Source organism: Camelus ferus, chromosome 9 (assembly GCF_009834535.1).
Source record: "Camelus ferus isolate YT-003-E chromosome 9, BCGSAC_Cfer_1.0, whole genome shotgun sequence".
NCBI classification, from domain to species: domain Eukaryota; kingdom Metazoa; phylum Chordata; class Mammalia; order Artiodactyla; family Camelidae; genus Camelus; species Camelus ferus.
The window spans coordinates 30,940,484-30,962,224 of NC_045704.1; the positions used below are offsets into that span (position 1 = coordinate 30,940,484).

General features: G+C 56.5%; 1 protein-coding gene across 9 annotated transcripts in view; it reads left to right on the top strand.

Annotated features, from left to right (window-relative positions):
• ADCY7 (adenylate cyclase 7) overlaps positions 1–20,932 on the top strand; it is a 61,832-nt gene extending 40,900 nt beyond the window's left edge. For 6 of the 9 annotated variants that reach the window (XM_032486270.1, XM_032486272.1, XM_032486273.1 and 3 more), the window contains 19 exons: positions 2,223–2,350; positions 3,795–3,953; positions 4,168–4,300; positions 7,282–7,476; positions 7,820–7,854; positions 8,373–8,456; positions 8,741–8,813; positions 10,051–10,148; positions 11,073–11,157; positions 11,599–11,724; positions 12,567–12,665; positions 13,595–13,788; positions 14,681–14,768; positions 15,155–15,310; positions 16,045–16,191; positions 16,814–16,918; positions 17,278–17,392; positions 17,990–18,114; positions 18,326–20,932. In XM_032486270.1, coding sequence (XP_032342161.1) covers positions 2,223–2,350; positions 3,795–3,953; positions 4,168–4,300; positions 7,282–7,476; positions 7,820–7,854; positions 8,373–8,456; positions 8,741–8,813; positions 10,051–10,148; positions 11,073–11,157; positions 11,599–11,724; positions 12,567–12,665; positions 13,595–13,788; positions 14,681–14,768; positions 15,155–15,310; positions 16,045–16,191; positions 16,814–16,918; positions 17,278–17,392; positions 17,990–18,114; positions 18,326–18,472 — 2,292 coding nt within the window. In that variant the 3' untranslated portion in view covers positions 18,473–20,932. Of the gene's footprint in view, positions 1–2,222; positions 2,351–3,794; positions 3,954–4,167; positions 4,301–7,281; positions 7,477–7,819; positions 7,855–8,372; positions 8,457–8,740; positions 8,814–10,050; positions 10,149–11,072; positions 11,158–11,598; positions 11,725–12,566; positions 12,666–13,594; positions 13,789–14,677; positions 14,769–15,154; positions 15,311–16,044; positions 16,192–16,813; positions 16,919–17,277; positions 17,393–17,989; positions 18,115–18,325 lie in introns of all 9 variants that reach the window. The other 3 variants (XM_032486274.1, XM_032486275.1, XM_032486276.1) reach the window with 3 other exon arrangements.
• The last annotated feature ends 809 nt before the right edge of the window (positions 20,933–21,741 follow it).

Consider the following 21,741-nt stretch of genomic DNA (forward strand, 5'->3'; position numbering starts at 1 on the left):
GTTCTGGCCCCATGTTAGGAAGATTTTTTCACAATCAGAGCTGCTTAATCTTGGGAGAGACTGCCTCACCAGAGGTGGGCCGCATATCAGGGGATGAGCTTCCCGTCATGGGGTTAACCAAACTGCAGTTGGACACCACTGGCCAGGAGTGTCCCCTCTGGGTGGTGTGGACTGAGAGGCTCCTGGAGCCTTCCTTCGGAGCTTCCTTCCTTCAGGATGTCTCCCGAACCGGCAGGTGGGAGTTCCTAGGGGTTGGGCCTTATAGGGGGCAGGGAGCCAGCTTCTCAGGCCACAGCTAGCCCTTTCTCTGCCACAAAGCCCAAGGACCTGTCTTTGCCTCCCTGGACACAGCTCTCCCTCCGGGGCAGGCCCAGGAGGCAGCCCCATTGGACAAATGGGAGGAGGGAGGCTGTGGCAGATGCCAGTCTTCCGGCCTGAGTGTCCAGTCTCTGGGCAGACACAGGCAGGGCTGGACCCAGCCTTTTCTCCTTTTGGCAATCAGATTCCAGAGCTGTAGCCTCCCGGTGAGAGCTGGGGCCTGCTCTCAGAGGTGTCCGCATTGCTTCTGGGCTCAGGCACTTTCTGCCCCCAGCACGCTCACACAACTTCTCCGGTTTGTAAGTGTCAGAAGCACAGTGGAGGAGCAGCCTGGGGAATGTGGCCTTCTGTAAATCCCGACAGCTGACAGCTGGGCTGGATCCAGAGGGCGATCCTGTGCCTGGCCCTAGAGAAGATAAGGCCAGTGGCGCCCTGAGACTGAGCCTGAGCCTGAGCCTGAGCCTCCTGGGTGTCCTGGCCCTCGCCAAGCTTCCTGCTGGTTTCTAGGAAAGCACTGTCCTCACCTGCCTCTGTTAGGCCGTTCAGAACCCAGCACGTGCCAGACGGGGCCCAGCGGGAAGCAGCTGGCACACACTCAGCTGGGTCATCGAAGGAGGGCTTAGCAAGGGGCTGCTCCTGGTGCCTGGCCTGGTCATTGGTGCTGGGTGGCCACTCAGGCCTGGTGGCCATGCCAGGGAGTGGACACTGGATCTGGAGACAGAGTGTGTCTTGGTTCTGGGGGAGGGGGCAGCCAGCCCTCTGGAACGCTGCAGCAGGGAGCTGGGGCGTCACTGCTCTAACCCCCAGCCTCCCTGACATCAGAAGCCAGAGGGCAAGGCTGTCTGCCGGGGCCTCTGTGAGGGGTGGGGTGGGGAGTAGACTGGAGCTCTTATGCGGCAGTTCCTCCTTCCTATTCTCTAAAACCGCGCCCCCATGGCCTCTGTGTGTGCGGCCACCTTTGCCAGGGGCTAAAGGGGGGGTCTCATGGCTACAGCACCACCCTAAATGAGAACTCAGATAGCCTGCCTGAGCCTTCCCTTCCCCTCCATGTGCATTTTCTTATGTGATCCCAGCCTCTCTCCCCACCTTCTTCTTTCCTATCTGCCCCCCAAACCCTGTGTACCTAGCAGCATGGCCATCTGTTGAGTCACCTTGGCATCTGCTGATCACTTAGCTTATGGCACCTGCTACCTCTCTGTCCCTATCTCCCCTTTTCACTCCACTTCACCCACACTGACTGCTGGGCTATGTCTCAAACAGCTTTCTTGCCTCAGGGCCTTTGCACATGCTGCTTCCGTCTCCCTGGACTGCTCTTCCTCCAGATACTGGCATGGTTTTCTCCTTTGTTTCCTTTAGGACTTTGCTTGAATGTTACCTTCACTTAGAGGCCTTCCCTGGCCTCCTGGGAACTTTCCCTTCCCTCCCATGCCTCATTTTCCTTCTTAACACTTATTGTCACAGGTATCTATAGGTTTTATTTATCTAGTTTAATGTCCACCTCTGCCACTGGCTGCAGGGACTGTTTTCTATTTTGCTCACTGCTGCGTCCCAGTGTCTGGGGCAGGGCAGGGCACTCAGTAGCTGCTCAAACATTGCTCAGTAGATTGCTCATTCATTGGGTGAATGAACCAAAGGTAGTCCTTCCCCAGAGTCACTCAGATGGCCACCCTCAGTAACACTTTCTTTCATCCCTGACGCCTGCTTAGGGCTCCTGTGGAGGGCTCCTGTGGAGGGCCCCTGTCTCCAACCTTTTCACCAGGCCCAGAGGCAGCTACTGGTGGCTGATGCTGCAGGAGAGAGCCCCTGGCCGTGAAAGAGCTTGGCTCACCCTGGGGGGTGTGGGGAGGTGGCTGGTCCCTGGCACCCAGGCAATCTGCTGACCAGGCCTCTCTCTTGCCCTGCAGGCCAACGAATGCATGCGGATCAAGATCCTGGGGGATTGCTACTACTGCGTGTCAGGCTTGCCCGTGTCCCTGCCCACCCACGCCCGCAACTGTGTGAAGATGGGGCTGGACATGTGTGAGGCCATTAAGTAGGTACCACGGGCAGGCCCGAGGCACTGGGGCTGTCCCTGCCATGGAGCCCTCCTGCTCCGCAAGGCGTGGTGGGGAACGCATTGTTCCCACTCTGCCGATAAGGGAACTGGAGCTCAGGGAGTGGTGATGGCTTGCCTGGACCACTCTGCAGGTTGTGTTTGCACCCTTCCCTGTGGGCGCCCTGGGACTCCCAGTCCCAGAGAATCTCAGAAGCTCAGAGCTGAGGGGCCTGAGGATGGGCAGCTGGGCTCCTTTCCTCCGGAGACCGTGCCTCTGCAGCAGCAGGGGAACTGGCAGACTCAGAATCTGGCCCCAAGCCCCCATCTGCCTCCTGCTGCCCCTGTGGAGACCGAGGAGTCGGGGGACTGACCCTCAGAGCTGCAGGGAGACCCCCCAGCCTCCCTCAGCTCCTTGCCACCAACACCCAGCTTCCCGTGAGGCTCTCTGGAGCCGCAAGCAGCTGTGGTCTGTGTTGGTCCAGCGGTGGCGGAGGGCCAGGTGGGCTTGGCCAGACCAACCAGTGTTCGGGGCAAAGCTGGTGCAGCTGGGCTGCCCGAAGGGGCACACTCCCTTCCCGATGTACACCCATCTCCAGCTTGTCTTCCTCCTGAATCTCACCAGAAAAAACACTGGCCAGGCAGTCAGTGGTCTGGGTCCTAACCTGGCTCTTTGTCCCCACTTATGCGACCTCGGGCTGTGCCCCGCCCTCCCGGGGGTCAGTTTGTCCCTGGGTCATGCAGAGGTTATGCAGGACCCTCTGCTTCCTTTGGCTTTGACTCTGGCAGCCTCAGTCCATTGCCAGCCTGGTGTGGGTGGACACAGGGCACCAGCTGTTCCCTGGGCCCTCACCCACATGTCAAAGGGACCCAGGAGCCTTGCTCATGTTTGGGGGTGCCTTGTGCCCCAGGAAAGCTCTAATTTGGGTTTCCTTGTACTGAGTGGTGCTAGCAACTCTCAGTGCTCTTGTTTCCTAGAGATGGTGGGGTGTAGAAGGCCCCCCAAGGCTGGCCCCATGTCCTTTGTTTCTGCTGAGTTTGGGGTGGTGCCTGGACCCCTCTGCAGACCCCAGCTGGGGCTGCCAGGTGGGGAAAACACCCAGTTACAGTATTTTAGGGCCTTCAGCAAGAGCCACAGTGAGTGACCAGTGACAGTTGGAAATTCCTTCTCCTTTTAACAGCCTTTGAGCTTGGAGGCAGCCACATCCATTTGCACACTCCCAGAGACGGGGTGCTCGTCCTTTTTTGATGAGGCAACCCTTCAGGCTGAGAATGTTCTCTCCTGTGAGCTGGGCTTGCCCTGTTCCCGCACGCTCCTCACACCCTTGCTCTGCCCATGCCCCATGCCCCATGCCACACCCGCTACCTGGGACCTCGCACCTGTCCAGGGTTCAGGCCCCCCCAGCAGCCGTGGCTGGAGTGGGGTGACTGGCCTCTGCCCCAGGCAGGTGCGGGAGGCCACAGGTGTGGACATCAGCATGCGTGTGGGCATACACTCGGGGAACGTGCTGTGCGGTGTCATCGGGCTGCGCAAGTGGCAGTACGACGTGTGGTCCCACGATGTGTCCCTGGCCAACAGGATGGAGGCGGCTGGAGTCCCTGGGTGAGGCTCAGCCAGATGGCGGTGGGTTCAGACGCCGGGGGCCGACTCCGGGCTGGGGGCGGGGGTCAGGGTGGAGTCAGAAGTGGAATCAGTGACCTCAAAGTGGGGGAAGCCGGCCTGGGCTCCGGCCTGCTCGGCCCTGCCCGCTGTGCACCCCTGGGTGGGTGCTCGCCCTCTCTGGGCCCTGCTGCTGTCTGATTCTGGTCTCCCCTAGGCGGGTGCACATCACAGAGGCAACACTGAACCACCTGGACAAGGCGTATGAGGTGGAGGATGGGCACGGGCAGCAGCGGGACCCCTACCTGAAGGAGATGAACATCCGCACCTACCTGGTCATCGACCCCCGGGTACGTGGGCTCTGACGTGGTGGGCCGTGGAGGGGTGGCTGGAACTGTGCTGGGCCCACGCCTGGGGGGTGGCCCCCTTGGAGGGAGAGTGTTCTCCTCTCCAAGGCCGTGGAGAGGTAGGAAAACACCTGCCCGGGGTAGGAGTGAGCACCCCGTCACTAGGTATGTTGTAGGCCCCATGTGATGACTTCTCTGGGCATCAGTGTTCTTCTCTGTGAAATTGGAATGACAGCAGGCCTGCCTCAGAAGAGAAAAGCTGAGTGAAGCCCTCCTTGTGAACTAGGTGCATCATAAGCATTCTAGAAATGGTAGTCACTATTAGTTTATTTTCTATGAGGTTGTCACTAATCTTCCAGATTTTCAAAAGACACGTTGTAAAAACATGCTTTGGACGAGAGTCAGGGAAGCCAGGAATGGCCAGGGTCACTGGGCAGGAGACTCTGTGTGTCCCGGGTTCTGACCTGCCGTGTCCGCCTGCCTGGCTGGTGCCTCCACTTTCTACATCAGCCCCGCCTTCTTCGGGACCCTGTGGTGGGGGAGCTGTGGGGCTGCTTCTAGGTGGGTGGGCCCGGTCCTGCCCCCAGCCTGACTGCGTCTGCAGGGGCCATTCTTTCCTGCCCGTGGGAGGCCAACTTGTCTGGAGGCCCTTGGTGAATCATCCTTGGGGCTTACTCAAGAATGTCGGCCACGGCTGGCCGTTTCCAGCTCCCTCTCACTCTGGCCTTAGCCGTCCGCAGGGCTGGCCCGACTGCCAGTCTCCTGGGGAGCAGAGGGCCAGCCTGTGAGCCTCCCCAACCCCCTCAGGCTTTGTCCTGCTGACGTTCCCAGGGTGCCCTTGGTGGTCATCGATGCTGAGTTAGCACCTAGGGAAACGCCTCCTGGGTATCTTGACATTGCTCCCCGCCCATCATCATGGAAACCCTCCAGCCCCTCACTCTGTCCCCACAGCTCGGAGCCCCATGCCATCCTCCTGTCCCTCCACTGCCAAGCTCTTTCCACTGCAGGATCCTCCACAGCAGGGAGTCACTGCTGCTCCCTCTGCCCAGACCCCTCCTCCCCCATCCCCCGTGTTCCCGTTCATCCTTTTTCACTTGTGTATTGTCAGTGTGAGCTCCATGTGGGCAGGCTCAGGGTGGAGGTCCTTCTTCTCTAGGCTCCACCCCTGTGCCTAGAACAATGCCTGGCATGGAGCAGGTGCCCAGGTAGTTTGTGAATGAATGAAGTGTCTCATGCAGGGTTAACTGGGCATCCTGTATTTTATCTGGCACCCCTACCTCCCTCTTCGTTGTTTAATTTTATTCATTCACATAGTTGAAAATTCAAAAAGCATGAGGGGCATGTTGTAGAAAGTTTTCCGCGCGTCTTTGTTCGCAGCCAGCACGTTCCCTGTAAAGGGGACCCACGTGGTTGAGTTCCTTCCTCTGGAAGGTGTCTGTGCACATATAAGTAGATGGAGATCCTTGTCTGCCTCTTTGCTGTAGCTCGGCCCCCACCGGCATGTACTTGCTTTCTTCACCAGACGTCATAGCTTGGAGACCTTCTCTTCTGTGCACAGAGACCACCCTCATCTTTTCTCACTACTGCACAGCACACACCACAAGGATGCTCAGGCGCACCTCCCGTGGTGGACAGGGAGGTCCTGCCCAGCCCTGGCTTCTGTAGGCTTACGTGTGTGAGGACCTCGGAGACGAGTGTGCAGAGGTGGCTGTGGGGGTGCCTGTGGCCGGTGAAGGTCACAGGTGTTCTCCCTGTCCCCAGCCTGGGTCTTCAGTACACATTTCATTTTCAGGGGCAGGTGTCTGTCCCCCTGCCCTAAGAGAGGAGTGCCAGTGACCTTGAACTTAAACAGCTGGGTGCCATGTAGGCAGAATTGATGACATTGGAAGGGGAGACTGAGAAATGTGACCCCCCCCCGGGCCCCTCGGGGGTTCCTCACCCCAGGTACATTCTCAGGACTCTCCTCACAAGGGCTGAATGCCATGCCATTCCCTCTGGCCTGGCAGACAGACGCAGCTCAGGGTTTAAAAATGTTTCTATCCCAGAAGGAGGCTAGAGGTTTCCAGGAAAGTTGCTGCTTGCGGCTTAGCGAGTGCTTGTGGCTCTAGGTGCTGGGCCCTGTGGGGGTTTGTGGGGTCGCAGGAGACAGGGACTGCTGGAGGGCAGACTCAGCGGGACTTGAGACAGCCCAGGCTTGTCTCTGGAGGCCTTGGGGGTCTTCCTCTCCCCTCTGCCTTTTCTGGTCCTGCCTGGCCTCCCCAGCTGGGGAGGGTCCTAGGTGTGTTACTGCTCTTGGGGGTGTTGGGGTGAGGGAGGCAGGGCTGGGCTCCTCATTCGGGGCCTGGCTGAGCCACAGTGTCCCTGGCACGGCCATGGCAGGCACGTGGCGGGTAGCAGACCCGTGCTGTGGGTTGCAGGCCGTACGGGTGGAACGCCCTGGAAGGCTGCCCCATGGTGGGGGCTCTGGGTTGGCATCTAGCACTTCTCTTCCTCCTGCTGCTCCCACAGGAGGGACATGTGCCTGCCACACGGGGGTGGGCTGGGTAGGATGCCTGTGGCTTCCCTGGGCGCCATCTCCCCGGGGTGCCTGACGCGGAGGGGCGGGTAAGCTTTCAGGCTCAAGGAGCTTCACAGGCCGAGTGGGGCCTTCGGGCTGAGGAGGTTACCCTGCCTGTTGCCCTGGAAGCTGAGAAGGGTCTGAGAGACTGTGCAGTTGTGTGACCCCCAGTCTCTCCCCGGCCTGGGGCAGGGACAGGACCTTGAGCTGGGGCCTCCCCCTGAGCCCAGCCAAGTAGCACGCTGGACTTCCTCCAGTCCCCAAAGGGCTGCAGACCCAGCAGATTTCTTTTTGGCCATTTCCCGTTCTTGCCCGATGGGCCAGTGCTCTGGGTGGCATTGTGTTTCTCGGGGAGCAGGATGCCGGTGGCAGCCCCTTCCTGGCTGAGAGCGGAGGGGTGAGAGGCCGGGTCTGTGTCTGCCCGCAGAGCCAGCAGCCACCCCCGCCCAGCCAGCACCTCCACAAGCACAACAAGGGGGATGCGGCCCTGAAGATGCGGGCGTCTGTGCGCATGACCCGCTACCTGGAGTCCTGGGGGGCGGCGCGGCCCTTCGCACACCTCAACCAACGTGAGAGTGTGAGCAGCAGTGAGAACCCTGTCCCCAATGGGCGCAGGCCCAAGGTAGGACCCCTCCTCCCGGAGAGCTGGGAACAGGGGCCCCAGAAGGGGCCAGGAGAGCGCATGCTAAGGGTGGCCTTCCATCCCAGCCTCACCTCACTCGCTCCACCTGTAGGATGGGGAATTGCAGGCACCTGGAGAATGCTCTGGGGTGGCTGGGGTTGATCCTGGCCTCCTGGTTCCCCAGATCAAGTTCAGCTTCAGTTCTGGGTGTCTGCAGCTTGCACAGTCCCCAGTACCCTGCCTGTGCATCTGAGAGTGCCAGAGGTTGGTAGGCCCAGTCCTGGGACGAGCATCAGGGCCCTGAGTTCTGGAGAATAACCACCTCCCCCTACTTCCCTTCCAGGCCATCCCCCTGCGGCGCCACCGGATCCCTGACAGGTACGTGCCCTGGCCCCTGCCTTCCTGACCAAGTCCTGTCCCAGTCACCTTCTCCAGGCAGGCTACCCTGACCAGCCTCTGTCCAGGAGGGCGTATCCATGAGGCCCAGCCCTGACCCTGGGTTTTGTCGTGGCTTGGCTCAGAGTGTTTCTAACAACCAGATCATAACAATGATTGAGTGCCTGTTGTGTACCCACCCTGTAGTGGGGTTTAGAGTCAGTGGGAGGGAACTCTGAGGTTTAGTGGAAAAGGCCTTGCACCGCAGGCTAGGAGTCTGCCCTCTGTTTCTTCCTGGGCTGCTGGCCAGCTGGGTAATGCTGTGTGATGCTGGGCCATCACTTGCCCTCTCTGGGCCTCCACTTGCCCTCTCTGGGCCTCAGTGGGACCCACATATCCCTCCGTTATCCTGCATGAGGCTCTGGGAACCCCACTTGGGTGAATCGTCTGCTCCACACCCTGCCTCTGGGAGAGTGGACATGGGTCCCTGGGGTGATACCATTGTGGGTGTCTGATTCCAGAAGTGCGTCCCCTAAGGGGCGGTCAGAGGATGACTCATATGATGATGAGATGCTGTCAGCCATCGAGGGGCTCAGCTCCACGAGGTGAGGCTCTGAGACCTCTGTTTGCCCCTGTCCCCCTCAAATATGGACCCCTGTGTGCGCAGGCCTGCCTCGTGCCTCATGTCCAGGTCCAGCTGTGTCCACAGTGCTGCCTCCTGAGGGCGAGGCCTGGTCCTCCACCTACCGCTCCCCTCTCCCCACTGAGGGTGGCCCCCACCCAGCCCTTACTCCTCTCCCCACTCCCACTCCCCTCCTGAGGCTGGGTCTCCTCCCCGACTCTCCCCGACTCTCCCCACCTCTCACTGTCTGTATCTGCTGCCCCACAGGCCCTGCTGCTCCAAGTCTGATGACTTCTACCCCTTTGGGTCCATATTCCTGGAGAAGGGCTTTGAGCGAGAGGTGAGGACCTCTGAGCAGCCCCAGGAATGGAGGATCCAAGGCCTGAGGTGGGGTGGGGGTCCCAGCTACGGGGCAGCAAACAGCCCCAGAAGGTCAGCTCAGGGAGCGTGCTGCAGGATCGTGCCAGCTGCCATTGGGGTGGGGACGGGGCTCAGTCCAGCCCCATTTGGGCTCTCTTCCTGTCCACCTCACCTCTGAACCTGGCGTGTCCCTGTTAGCGTGTTCGCCCGTTTGGCTTGGGAGACTTTGCTCCCTTCAAGTGCCAGCCAGGACCTCAGCTGATACTGGCCAGCGCACACCTTAGGCTGACGACGTTGGCCTTTTTAAGGAAATGCCCCAAACGCAGACTCAGCATTGACGGGGCCTGGCTAGCCCTCCCGTCTGGCTGCTGTAGCGCCGTGCTTTTGCTGGCTGGTGGCCACTCACTTACTTGTTGAGTGCCTGCTGGCTCTGGCAACATCCAAGGCACACACGTATGTCATTCCACCCTCACCCCGCTGGCCAAGGTGGGCACTGGTACCCATTTCACAGACTTTCAGGTTTCAGGGTGTCTTGGCCTCAGGTATAGCCCATCTGAGAGGCACTTTGGTGTTGGGACTTCTCGGCCATTGCAGCCTCCAGGCTTGAAGGGGCTCCTTAGACGGGGAGCGTGGGGTCTGGAGGGAGGTGTGGTGACCAGCAGAGCCACCGGGCAGGCCTTCCACTGGCTGTGTGGCCCGGGCTCCCTGAGCCTCAGTTTGCTCATCTACGGCAGGAGCCCTGTGGGCTGAGATCTTGAGATGGTGCCTGGAGTGGAGGGCCAGGCAGCACAGGGTCCCCCACTTGGCAGCTCGGGGCTCAGGCCTGGCCCTGCTCCTTGGTTTGGGGTGAGAACAGACCCACCACTAACCCCAGTCACAGCAGCCCCATAGCTCACGTTTGTCTCTTGTCCATGGACTTGAGACACGGGCTTTTCAGGGACCTTGGAATTAAAGGCAGAGATCTGAGAGGAGTAGGGGAGGGGAAGGTATCCCCTCTGACTATACACCAGAAACTGCAAAATGGAAACAAATGAAAATTTTTTGTTCATGATAATGTAACATTGTCCCCTGGAAGTCAAGGAGGGCGTGTAAGTTTTTTTTTTTTGTGATATGATTAACTGGAGCCAGGGTGGAGCCCGAGAAGGGGTCGGAGCAAGTGGCCCTGCAGGTGGGGCCTCAGCGGCCCAGCCGCCCCTCACAGTGTCTGTCGCCCCCAGTACCGCCTGGCGCCCATCCCCCGGGCCCGCTACTACTTCGCTTGTGCCAGCCTTGTCTTCATCTGCATCCTGCTCGTCCACGTCCTGCTGATGCCCAGGTCAGTGGCGGGGTGGGCCGGTGGTCAAGCCCACTGGGGTCAGGCTAGGAGGGGTGGTGACCTTGCAGAACCTGCTAGAAAACCTGCAAGGGGCTTTGTGACTGGCAGGACAGGGCTGCTGTTAGAGTTAGTAACTCTAGTAACTTTATACCTTCGAGCCCCAGGAACCTGGTTGGGTGTTTTTGGTTTGTTTGTTTTATTTCAATGGCATGCAGCAGGCCTCCCCACTCCCAGATGCCTCTCACCTTCAAAGTCACCTGTTATCTGTGTGGCCCTGTGGGCACTTAAGTTTGTGACCCTTGCCTTACCTTAGGTGTTTAGGGCCTTAGAAGGTCCAGCTCCCCAAAACCGTAGCCATCACCATCTTTCTCTTAGATGTGAGAAATTGAGGCTCACGGGGGTTAATGCCTTATTCAGGGTGTGGGGCCAGGACACAGGAGCTGCTGAGTTTCCTGCTTCTGCCAAAGGCTCTGTTGGTAGGGGCAAGGGCAGGGACAGGGGGCTGAGGTCGCAGGGAGGGAGTAAGGTCAGCTACTTGGTGGCTTCTGGAAGGGTGGTTAAGCCAGAGGGTCCACTAGGATTGTGGTTTAGGATGTGGTTAATAAAGACGAAACAGGGAACACTTTCAGATGGTACTTATGTGCCAGACAGGAGCCTAAAGGCTGTACAGTCACCCATTTCTTATATACTTGGCCCAGAAAGGGGGGTGTGATGTTGACCTTGGTCTTGGAGTCTTGGCCAGGCTTCGTGTGTTGTGGGTGGGGCAGCTGGACCATGGTGTTCAGAGGCTCCCCTTTGGCTGAGTATAGGTAGCTGTTTCGAGGGGGCAGAAGGTGAATTGAGGTGGTGGGGATGGGGAGCTTGCCTGAGGCTTGGCCCTGGGCAGAGGGTCCCCTAGAACTTGTGTTTCTCCGTCCCCTCCAGGGTGGCAGCTCTGGGTGTGTCCTTTGGGCTGGTGGCCTGCGTGCTGGGGCTGGTGCTAGGCTTGTGCTTTGCGGATAAATTCTTGGTGAGTGGGGAGGCCCCTGACTGGGTGCCAGGCTGTGTGGTGGGAGCCTGGCCCCACTGTCCCTGCCCCCACCTTGGTGTCCCCCACCCCCCACCCCTCCCTGTGAGCTCTGCCCCTCTGACCTCCAGGATAATCTGCTGAGTGCTCAGAGGCTTCTCCTAGGATTCTCTTTCCTAGGTGCTAGTGGTCCCCAAGTGGCTGTGGCTGTCCCCGGCCCCAGGGGTGGGGATGTCCCTTCTGTCTGCACTCCACATGTGTCCTGAGCTCCAGGCTGGGGGTATACCACCACCTGACTCTCCCCAGCGGAGGTCTCAGAAGCTCTCATGCCCTCAGGGCCCTTGGGTTGGGGGCCCCCTGGCCAGGCCTCCAGCAGGCTCTCCCTCACCTCCGGGTGCGGGTGCAGCTGCGGGTGCTGGTTGACTCGACCCTGTGACTCCACAGAGGTGCTGCCCGGCCTGGGGGACGCTCGGAGCCATCTCTGAGAGGGTGGAGACACAGCCCCTGCTGCGGGTGTCCCTGGCTGTCCTGACCGTCGGCAGCCTGCTCACCATCGCCGTCGTCAACCTGGTGGGTTCTGGGGGTGGGGGAAGGCAGGCCTGGCAAGGACCCCTTGGGGCCGTGCACACTTCCTGGGGGAGGGAGCCAGTCTCTGACCCTGGGAGCTAGATTCTAGAATCCTATAATCCTGTTGCCTAAAAATGGCATCTGGCGTGACCGTATCCAGAGCCCCATGGGCGGGCCCTGTGGAGTGTCTGGCAGCTCAGGGCTCCTCACCCTGCATTTGTCACATGAGGACTTGGCGCCCCTAGAGCTCTTGTGCGGCCAAGCTCATACGGTGAGATGTCTTGAGCCGCCACAATGTCCTCGTGAACGTCTCAGTCTTTCTTCTCAGCCCCCTGGGAGGAGGTCCCGGCCCAGCCTCTCCGAGACCCAGTTTCCTGGGCATGAGCATGAGCTTGGGGCCTGCTTCTCGGGCGGGCTTGGAGCTCCATGCTGAGGTGGCACTTGTCTTGGCCCGACCCCCCAGCTCTGACATCTGGATTCAGTGCCTCTTTCCCACACTGCCCGCCCCCTGCACTCTGGACTCTGTGATCCCCTCCCTCAGCATCACCTGGGGAGAAGGGACCTCACTGAAAACATTGCTCCCACCTTCTCCCGCTGAGTCAGCCTCTGGGACAGGGCTCTGGGGGTGGCGTCCTCATGTCTTCCTTTGATACCCTCTCTCCGCATTGAAGCTGCCGGCTGCGGTGGGAAGTCGGGGCTCCATGGCTCTGTGCTAAGCTTAGAGCTGGGCCTGGCGGGAGTTGCCCACGGTGCTCATGGAGGCCCAGGCCCTGCCCTCTGGCTCCTCCAGATCCCCAGCCCGGAGCCCCTGGACAACACCTCATGGGGACCTGTCTTTTCTGTAGCCGCTGATGCCTTTCCTGGTCCCGGTGCTGCCTGCTGGGAACGAGACAGGCCAGGGGGCCGCCAGCAGCCGGGAGAGGACCCTGTGTGAGCTCCTCCCGGTGAGTGTGTCCTCACTGGGATGGCCCCTGTGTGGACAGGTGTGGAAGAGCTGAGTCCAGCCTCTCCCAGGGGAGGCCGAGAAACCAGGGCCCGTGGGCCGAGGGGTCCGGGTGCTGGCATGCTGGGTCGAAGGTGAGAGGGTGGGAGCACCCTCTGCTGGTGGCTGTCTCCTGACCACACCCATCGTGACCTCCACGGCATCAACAGGGAAGCGGGTGCACAGAGGCTGATGCATTTGCCTCACAGGCGGTAGAGCCGGGTGGGAGCGCCCTCCTGGACAGGATGAGGGCTGTGGGACTTGAGGGTGGTGGTGGTGAATTTGAGCTGGTCTCTAAAGGGCAGAAAGTTATGCGATGGGGGGATGGGAGAAGGGACAGTGAGAAAAAGCTGAGGCAGCTAGTGGACACAGTAGGTTTCAGGTGCTTCATGGGGAGGAGGTGGGGGAGAACTGAGGATGAAGCCAGAAGTAGGTTTGATCCAGCTCTGAGTGGAGTGTGAGAACTTGGTCTTTATTCTACGGGTAGTGGGGAGCCACAGCATGATCCTGAGCTGGAGAGTAACACGGGCAGAGATGCACTTTGGGAAGGGCCAGCTCATGGCAGAACTCAGACCACTGCCCTGACCTTGTCACAGCCACACCCCACCTGCAGTTTTATTTAGTACATTTTTATCCCTTGAAGTAAGCTCTCTTGCCATAATTAGAAATAAGAATACAGTAAAAACAACACAATACTAAAACGTTTTAAATTCTGTTGCCTGCTCTTTGTTAAGGGAGGTCAACAAGGCAAGAGAGTGATGCTGAAGACACACTGGCTCTTCCCAGGTTCCCCCATGGCTAAAGGTGCCCCTCCCTTTGGTGACCACTGGTCCAGGAGGTGCCTCTTGGTGACGGGAGGTAGTGAGGTGACCAACATCCCTGTCTTCCCAGTATTACACCTGCAGCTGCATCCTGGCCTTCATCGCTTGCTCTGTCTTCCTGCGGATGAGCCTGGAGCTGAAGGTCGTGCTGTTGACAGTGGCCTTGGTGGCCTACCTGGTGCTCTTCAACATCTCCCCATGCTGGCAGTGGGACTGCTGTGGCCACAGCCCGAGCAACCTCACCAAGACCAATGGCACCCTCAGGTGGGGCCCAAGTCACTCACTGCCAGGACCCCAGTCCCCCTGCCTGTCTTGACTGTAGCCCATTGCAGCACTTTTTGTTTTGCTTTGTCTCAGTGTCATTTCAAACTAAGGTGCTTTTGCATTCACAGTCCCCTCTGGACTGGACACCTTGTGGGGTGGTCTGGCAGGTGGCATGGTTTCTACTTCACAGAGGGGAAGTGCAAGACTCAGAGCTGAGTGTGACTCATTTGCAGGGGGATGTCCCTGGTCCCACAGAGGTCACCTGGGTCATCCTGTCTCTCGGCTGGTCTCCGGGGGAGCAGGGAGGAGGCAAGGCTTCAGCTCGAGCCCAGGTCCCTGCTTTGAGCTGTGTCCTGGATCTCCAGAGTTCTGGAAAGAGCCGCTGTCTATAGTCTATTCCCAGACAGATGGGAGGGTCTGGTGTGTGTGCATGGTTCCGAGGGGCTTTGGACCCCAAGTGGATTGAGACGGGCCTGGCTCCCCTTCAACTAAAAGGCAGGAGCTTGAGGACCCAGAACAAGGTTGTGCCTGCACAGCCCTGCCGACCTGCGAGCCCTGCTCACCTGCAGGAGCTCTGGCTGCCTTTGGCTGCTCCCCCGCCTGCCTGGAGCACCTTCCTTCAGACTTTGCCACGGCTCTTCCTTGCACCAGGTGTGAGCTCAGATGTCACCTCAGAGAGGCCTCCCCTATCTCCCTGTCAACCTCCACCCCACAACACTCTTTTCTCTACAACCTGAAGCCGTCTTGTTTGCTAAGCATGAGGACACGATCTCTGCCCTCCTGTTCACTTGCCCGCGGGCTGGCACTGTGTCTGGGCCCCTGCCACCTCCTGTGCTTGGGGGGCTTTGAGGGGAACTGGAGGCGACACCTGCCTTTCCCCTTCATCCAGCAGCCCCCCATCCTGTTCGTGGGATCTGAAGACAATGATCAATTTCTACCTGGTCCTGTTTTACACCACCCTCATCATGCTCTCCAGACAGGTACAGCCTGGAAATGCCCACTGCTTCCCTAGCTTTTCTCTCTACTTGGAGAGAGGACGGGCTGGGGCTGGGGCTGGGGCTGCCTCAGATTTGGAGCAGCACGCAAGACAGCAGTCTTTAGGGAAGCTCTGGCCCCTGGGTCTGGGGTCCTGAGTAAGTGTCCTTACCTCCCATCCGGGCATGAGTGACATTTAATCTTGCGAGTCACTTGAGTCATGGGTGACTGAGGTTTTAAGGCCCCTGGAGGGTGCCTACTGAGTTGGAGACCTTTGCCAGGGGCACAGGGTGGGGGTGCTGGTGGGCTGGCTCCGTCACCCCCAGGGTTACAAGTGTGCCCTGTCGTCGCTCACTGTGGCCAGGACTCTGATGCTGCCCTCTGTCCGCAGATTGATTATTACTGCCGCTTGGACTGTCTGTGGAAGAAGAAGTTCAAGATGGAACACGAGGAGTTTGAAACCATGGAGAACGTTAATCGCCTCCTTCTAGAGAACGTCCTGCCAGCCCACGTGGCCGCCCACTTCATTGGTGACAAGTTAAACGAGGTGTGGGCGAGAAGGGGCTCAGTCACTAGGGCAGGGAGCCTGAAGGCATAGACGCTGTCCCGTGGAGTGAAGTGTTACAGCTGCCACATGCTTTCTGCACCTGCTTTCTGTGGCTCTTGGGCCCCACGGTGCGCCCAGGAGGCCATGGTGGTATCCGCTGTAAGAACACAGGCTTTGGAGTCAGAGACCTGGGTTCCGGTGTGATTGTGGACAAGATGCCTCATTGCCCTGGGCCTTGATTTTCACATCTGTAAAAAGGGGCTGACTGCTTGGCTGGCAGGATTGTTGCAAGGAGCAAATGTGCAGGGCTTTGTAATCTGGACCATCTGTTGATCAAAACATGCATTTCTACCAATTTTGTGTAGCAGTGAGCTTTACAGATGTGGAAACCCAGGCCCAGTGCGTATGGAACCCAGGCCTCCTGCCTGTTACCTTCTACTGCCCCGGGGCTCTCAACCCCAGCCGTACAGACCCAGGGTACTTAAGAGCCCAAAACTAACCTGAGCTTAACCCTCCCCGACCAACCGATTCAAAACCTATTCTGTAACAGCCCCCAGGTGGGTCTCAGGTACAGGCAGGCTGGGAACCACTGCTCAGCACCCCCCACCCCTGACCCCCTCCCCATGCCAGTAACATCTGCTCCTGGAGCGGAATCGTCTCCAGGGCCTGCTTCCCCGCCCCCACACGAGGCCGGGGGGTGCCGCAGAGTCTCACTTCTTCTCACCCCAATCCAGGACTGGTACCATCAGTCCTACGACTGCGTGTGTGTCATGTTTGCGTCTGTGCCGGACTTTAAAGTGTTCTACACAGAGTGTGACATCAACAACGAAGGGCTGGAGTGCCTGCGCCTGTTGAATGAGATCATCGCTGACTTCGATGAGGTGCGCCCCAACCTCCCCGCCGCCTGCGCGGGCGGGGCTCCCCCCCACCCCCGCCCTGAGCTGGAGGAGAGGGTGGGGGCGTCCTGCACCCAGTTAACACACATGGTGTGGCTCCCTTGGGAGGAACACACATTACACAAACTATAAAAGGTACATACAAATTTTGTTTTTTCAATAAGTATTTTGTTATCTTCCCTGTGATGGGCAGCTTGCTTAGATTAGATTTAGGTCCTTGTAGAACAGTCTGATTTCCTGCTAAGCCAGTGTCATCAACCTGTTTCAGAGGAAGTCAGTTTGGGCTTAACTCTCAGCTGCAGACAAATAATCGACATTCCTGTGTAGATACTGCTGGGTGGTGTGTCTGCTCCTTAGCAGGACCAAGAGCAGATGAGGATGGAGGAGACAGGGAATGTCAGGGAACAGAGATGAGAGGAGGAGCAGAGAGAGAACCCAGAGGCTGTGTCCCCACTTGGACGGAGGTGTGAACTCAGCTGGGAAGGGCCCAGCATGAGGAATGTGTGCACGGGAAGTGGTGCTGGGAGGGAATCCTAACCCTTCTCAGCATCTGGGACAGCCCCGGCTGCAGCTGTGTCATGTGGCCCTGCTTCCCTTCGTCCTACAGCTGCTGTTAAAGCCCAAGTTCAGTGGTGTGGAGAAGATCAAGACCATCGGCAGCACATACATGGCAGCGGCAGGGCTCAGCATCCCCTCAGGGCACGAGAACCAGGTACTCTGCCTACTTGGTGGCCTCCAGTCCCAGCCCTAGACCTGTCTTTTACCTGAAAGGGGCACCTCCCCATGCCCCATCCTATGGGAGAATGACAAAGCCTGAGGGAGGATTCTGGTGAGGGTCTGGGGCATGTGGCCCCTCACCAGGAGGGGATCTTCAGTGGCAGAGCAGGTTCTGGAGCCTCTGCAGAGGGTCCCACCAATGCCTGCCCCACTACCCCCGCCACGGGTTTCATGGCCGGGCTCGGGCACAGCACTTACCAGCTCAGGGGGCTTTGGAGTGTCCACCTGACACCTGGTGGAGGCAGGAAGGCGGGTGTGATGGCCCCGGCCCCGCGTGCAGCGCTCTGTCCGCAGGACCTGGAGCGGCAGCATGCCCACATCGGCATCATGGTGGAGTTCAGCACCGCCCTGATGAGCAAGCTGGACGGCATCAACCGGCACTCCTTCAACTCCTTCCGCCTCCGCGTTGGTGAGGCCCCGGGGAGGCGGGTGGGACTGTGCAGCCCCTGTCTCCTGGCAAGCCCACTCAGCCCAGTGTGCACTGCTATCAGTTATGATAAGTTGCAGAATTCTCTCTGACCCTACAACCTCAGCGATTACCCAGTCGCTCCTTGCATACTATTTACAAAGTTATTTTTGAAAGTCTTAAATAAATACGAATATATCACTACAGAGAATGCAGAGCTCAGATTCCTGGCTGTAAGCAGGTGACCTTAAAATACACTTAGAACAAAGCAAAGTCAATAACCTAACTAGTCATTGTTAGCTAAAAGGGTCAGTGCCCAAAGCCTATTCACTCTTCGCTAAGAGTTAGCAGACATGAGGAAAGTGTTAACACTGGACACAAGCTTCTCCTCGAGTAAAGCAGAGTCTGAGAAAGAACTGTCAAGGTTCGCCCTCCTCATATCCTAAGTACCATCTCCTGTCCCAGGCTCAGGAAGCACTGTTCCAACATTCATTTCAGTTGTGTTCTGTCAATGCCTTCTGTGGTTGCCGGGTGGATTCTGTGGCCTTACAAGCCTGAGGTTTGCCTCTATGATCTGCCAACTGCAAACATTATCTTCAGGCATAAACCACGGGCCCGTGATTGCTGGAGTGATTGGGGCACGGAAACCTCAGTATGACATCTGGGGAAACACGGTCAATGTCGCCAGTCGAATGGAAAGCACTGGAGAACTTGGGAAAATCCAGGTAAAAAATCACCTGGGGAAACCTGTACCCAAGGGGAAGAGACCTTCGCAGAGGTGAGGGAACCCGGGTGTCAGTCAGCTGTGGGATTCTAGCAACAAAATTCTTGAGGGAAACCAGACACGTATGCTGCCTGTCGGCCGACTTCTGTCTGTCCCTCCCACGGCAGGTTTTCTTCCTGCCTCTGAAGACTTAGCTTTCTTTTCCTTTTCAGGTTACGGAAGAGACTTGTACCATCCTCCAGGGACTAGGTTACTCTTGCGAATGCCGCGGACTCATCAACGTCAAAGGCAAGGGTGAACTGAGGACTTACTTTGTCTGCACAGATACTGCCAAGTTTCAAGGGTTGGGGTTGAACTGAGGGCTTTTGGTGGATGCAGAACATGCTGGAAGCCCGTTTCCTTCCCTGAAGCAAGCCAGGGGGAAGGCGCAGCCCCACACCAGTCATAAAGGCATTCCAAGGGCGTGGCCACCACCACCCTGGCTGGTGGATCTGTGTGGCTTCCTTGGACTTGCACGAGAGGATTTCTCAGAACGTGTGGCCTGAGGCGGCTCCCGAGCCTTATCCTGCACAGGCAGCCAGAACCTCTCTGTTGGTCTGCGATACGTCCTCCACCACAGCAGGAGAGGGCTCACTTGTGAGCTCCAGACCCTCATCCCCTCAGTGCCGTGGGGGAGTCGTCAGAGCACGACCCGGAGCACACACGCCCCTGGCCGCGGCCTGTATGCTGCGCAGGCGAGACTCACCCTTTCTAGTCTAGGGGGCTCCTTTCTTCCCAGCGGACCAGCTACAAGATTCCACATTTCTCACACAGGCATTCTGGTAAACAGTTGAAAGGGTGTCTTAAATCGATACATGGTTTCAAGCAGTAAGGAGAAAACCCCACAAGGGACACTTCTGACTTCTTGCCATCTCTGGCATGTGTTTGTTTTAAGTGGATACATTATTAATGGCGGTATCATCTTTTTTAATGACTTCCTGGATGCTAGACAAATTCTCTTCCCTCCAGTATAGTCTTTTTGCCTTTGTACCCGCTGGCACAGAAGTGGGACCACTGTCCAGTGTGAGCGTCAGGGATCAGCTCAGCTGTGGGATGGAGCTCTGAGGAATGTGACTCAAAGCAGGAAGGCAAGGAGCCTGCACAGCCTGGGCTTCGAATCAGACAACTCTGAAGCCAGCATTCTGAGGTCAGGTTCAGTAAGCAGAAAAGCCTAGGAAATAAGGTATAAGCCCATAGCCCTTCCCTGACTCCTGCATTTTTAAGCGCCCCCTGCAATCTTCAGCTCTGTCTCAGTTTTGTATTGGAAAGGCGTGGGTCTGTGGAGAGAGAACCTGGACAACCTGCAGTACTTCCTTCCTTCTCTTCAGTCCTCAGAGCTAGCTAGTGTTTTGAAGAGCTTTAAAACTAAAAGGCGTGCTACCCAGCATAAGCACGTACAGAGGTTCCCGTGTCTGGGAAGCCAGCCCTCTCACAAATGTTGAGACGGTCTTGTTCTGAACCGAAAGAATTAAGGCAAGTGCTAAAAACTAGGTTTGTGAGATGGGGTCTTAACAGTGCTTCAACTCAGAAAAAATCGAAAGAAGTCAGCCTGTGATTCCAGGTAAGGAATAACCAAACTGCCCAGTCCCCTCTCTGAACCACAGTGTCCCCTGGATTTCTAATACAGCTGAATTTTTAGCTAGAAGTCACCCAGGAACTCCCCTGAAATTATACAGAAAATCTTGCAAACATGAGACTTTGAAAGATTACACAAAGCTGCAGACAGGTGACTGAGCAGCCAGGCTTCCCGGGACAGCGGGCCCGGGGGTGAGACGCCACCCCAGCCACGGGCGGGGGAACCGGAGCCGAAGCTGCGGCCGGCCTGCGCTGTGTCTGGCTTGGGGCTGGGCGGGCTGGTGGCAGTGCGGTGCACCGTATGAAACTGGAATAGGTATGAATAAATCATAAGAACTTGGTGTCCTAAAGGAATTTTATGGCAAAAACGCTGGTAAAGGAAATAAGCCTTACTTAAATTGCCTTTTTTACACACCAATTCTTCATGTAAAGGGCTGGTTTCAGGTGAGTACTACACTGAAATCTATACCCTGAAAATCATCAGTGACCAGGGCTGCTCAGCAGGGCCTTCCTGGGGCGTCAGGGAGGTTCTGTCGCTGGTACAGTGGAGACACACGTCAGTGCGCGGGGCCCCTCTGAGGGGGACATGCTTCTTTCTACTCTTGCAATATTCAAATTACCTTTTTCCTCCAGCAACGGAAATCCCAATTGGGAGTTTAAAAAATAACTGGTTACCACTCATGTATTTTTCTTTATTTCCAATGAAAGTACTGTGCTTGGATAAGAATATTAAGGTTTTAACTTTTGATGTTCAGATCATAGTGTATAACTGACCATAAAAACCACTTAGTTATTTTTTATAAATCTGTTTTCCAAATACCAAGTCATTTCTTCATAGGTGTCATTTTGCTTTATGACAGGACAAGTATCTTTTCAAACACTGACCTTCTCTAGGGGTCAGGGACTTGCTTCAAGTTTCTACTAAGGTGGGCTCACTGACATGAGTAAAAGTCACACCTGAAGTTTTCTGGTTGGCTTATTAAGAAAATTTCCTAACAGAAAAGAGCATTAACCACTGTATACATTGTACATATGTACAGAAGTATGCTTGGAGAAAGCACACACAAATGACTAGGGGTTATGCTATATACTGAATATTTATAGATCTGTAACATTTGTTTCAAAATGTTGTATTTCATTTTTATAAAGTACCAGTATTCCTACTTTGTTTAGCTTTTCACCGATTAAATTAGCAATTTAGAAAACCTGAATAGCCTGAAGTGTTTTGAATTTAAATGTTTTCTTGGCCTTTGGTAACTTACCTTAGCTAAGTAGATCAAGTTTAAGAATTAGTTATGACCTGAATTACACTGGAGAGACAAACTCTAAAAGGACCTGATAAATACTTATTTGAACTGATTCTTTAATTCTCTTGGCATATGATTTCAAGTAGGTTTTTGGAAGATTAGGTCATTTTAACTCTCTTGAGAGAATCAATTTTCCTTCATCCTACTTGTTAAATGTTAGTTTTCAAAGTCAAGAAAATAATAAAACGGCTTCCTGCCTGCGTGTTTTACAGAAGGTCTCCCAACAGTCTGAGCAGGGTCTTAAACTTAATTTGTTCACTAAACTAGGCTACAGTCTAGTGCCTGGTTATAAAAGAGAGCCACATAACATGGTATCCTACTTAAAGAATTAACCTGTTCAGGCACTTGGCCTTTGCATTTCAGAAACAAGTAGATGAGTATTAGTTTAGGGGCATGGCAGGGGCGTAGGTGACCTGTGAGAAACAGAAATGTAAACTTTCCTTTAAGCTTGTTTATCCTTGTGTATTCAAGAATGCGTTAGTTTGTTATCTTATCTGTCTTATCCTTTTACTATAGTTCCAAATAACCCTCTGACAAATGGCAAAAACCACTCAAAGAGGAACACCAAGTAAGTTAATGCTAGGAAACTCCTGGTAGGTTTTTTTTGTTTGTTTTTGATGGTATTTGTTTTTGGTAGTAGCGGAAAGCCCCTAATCACTTACCTAATCCTCCTAGATGGGGACATCACTCCCAACAGGTATGTAGGG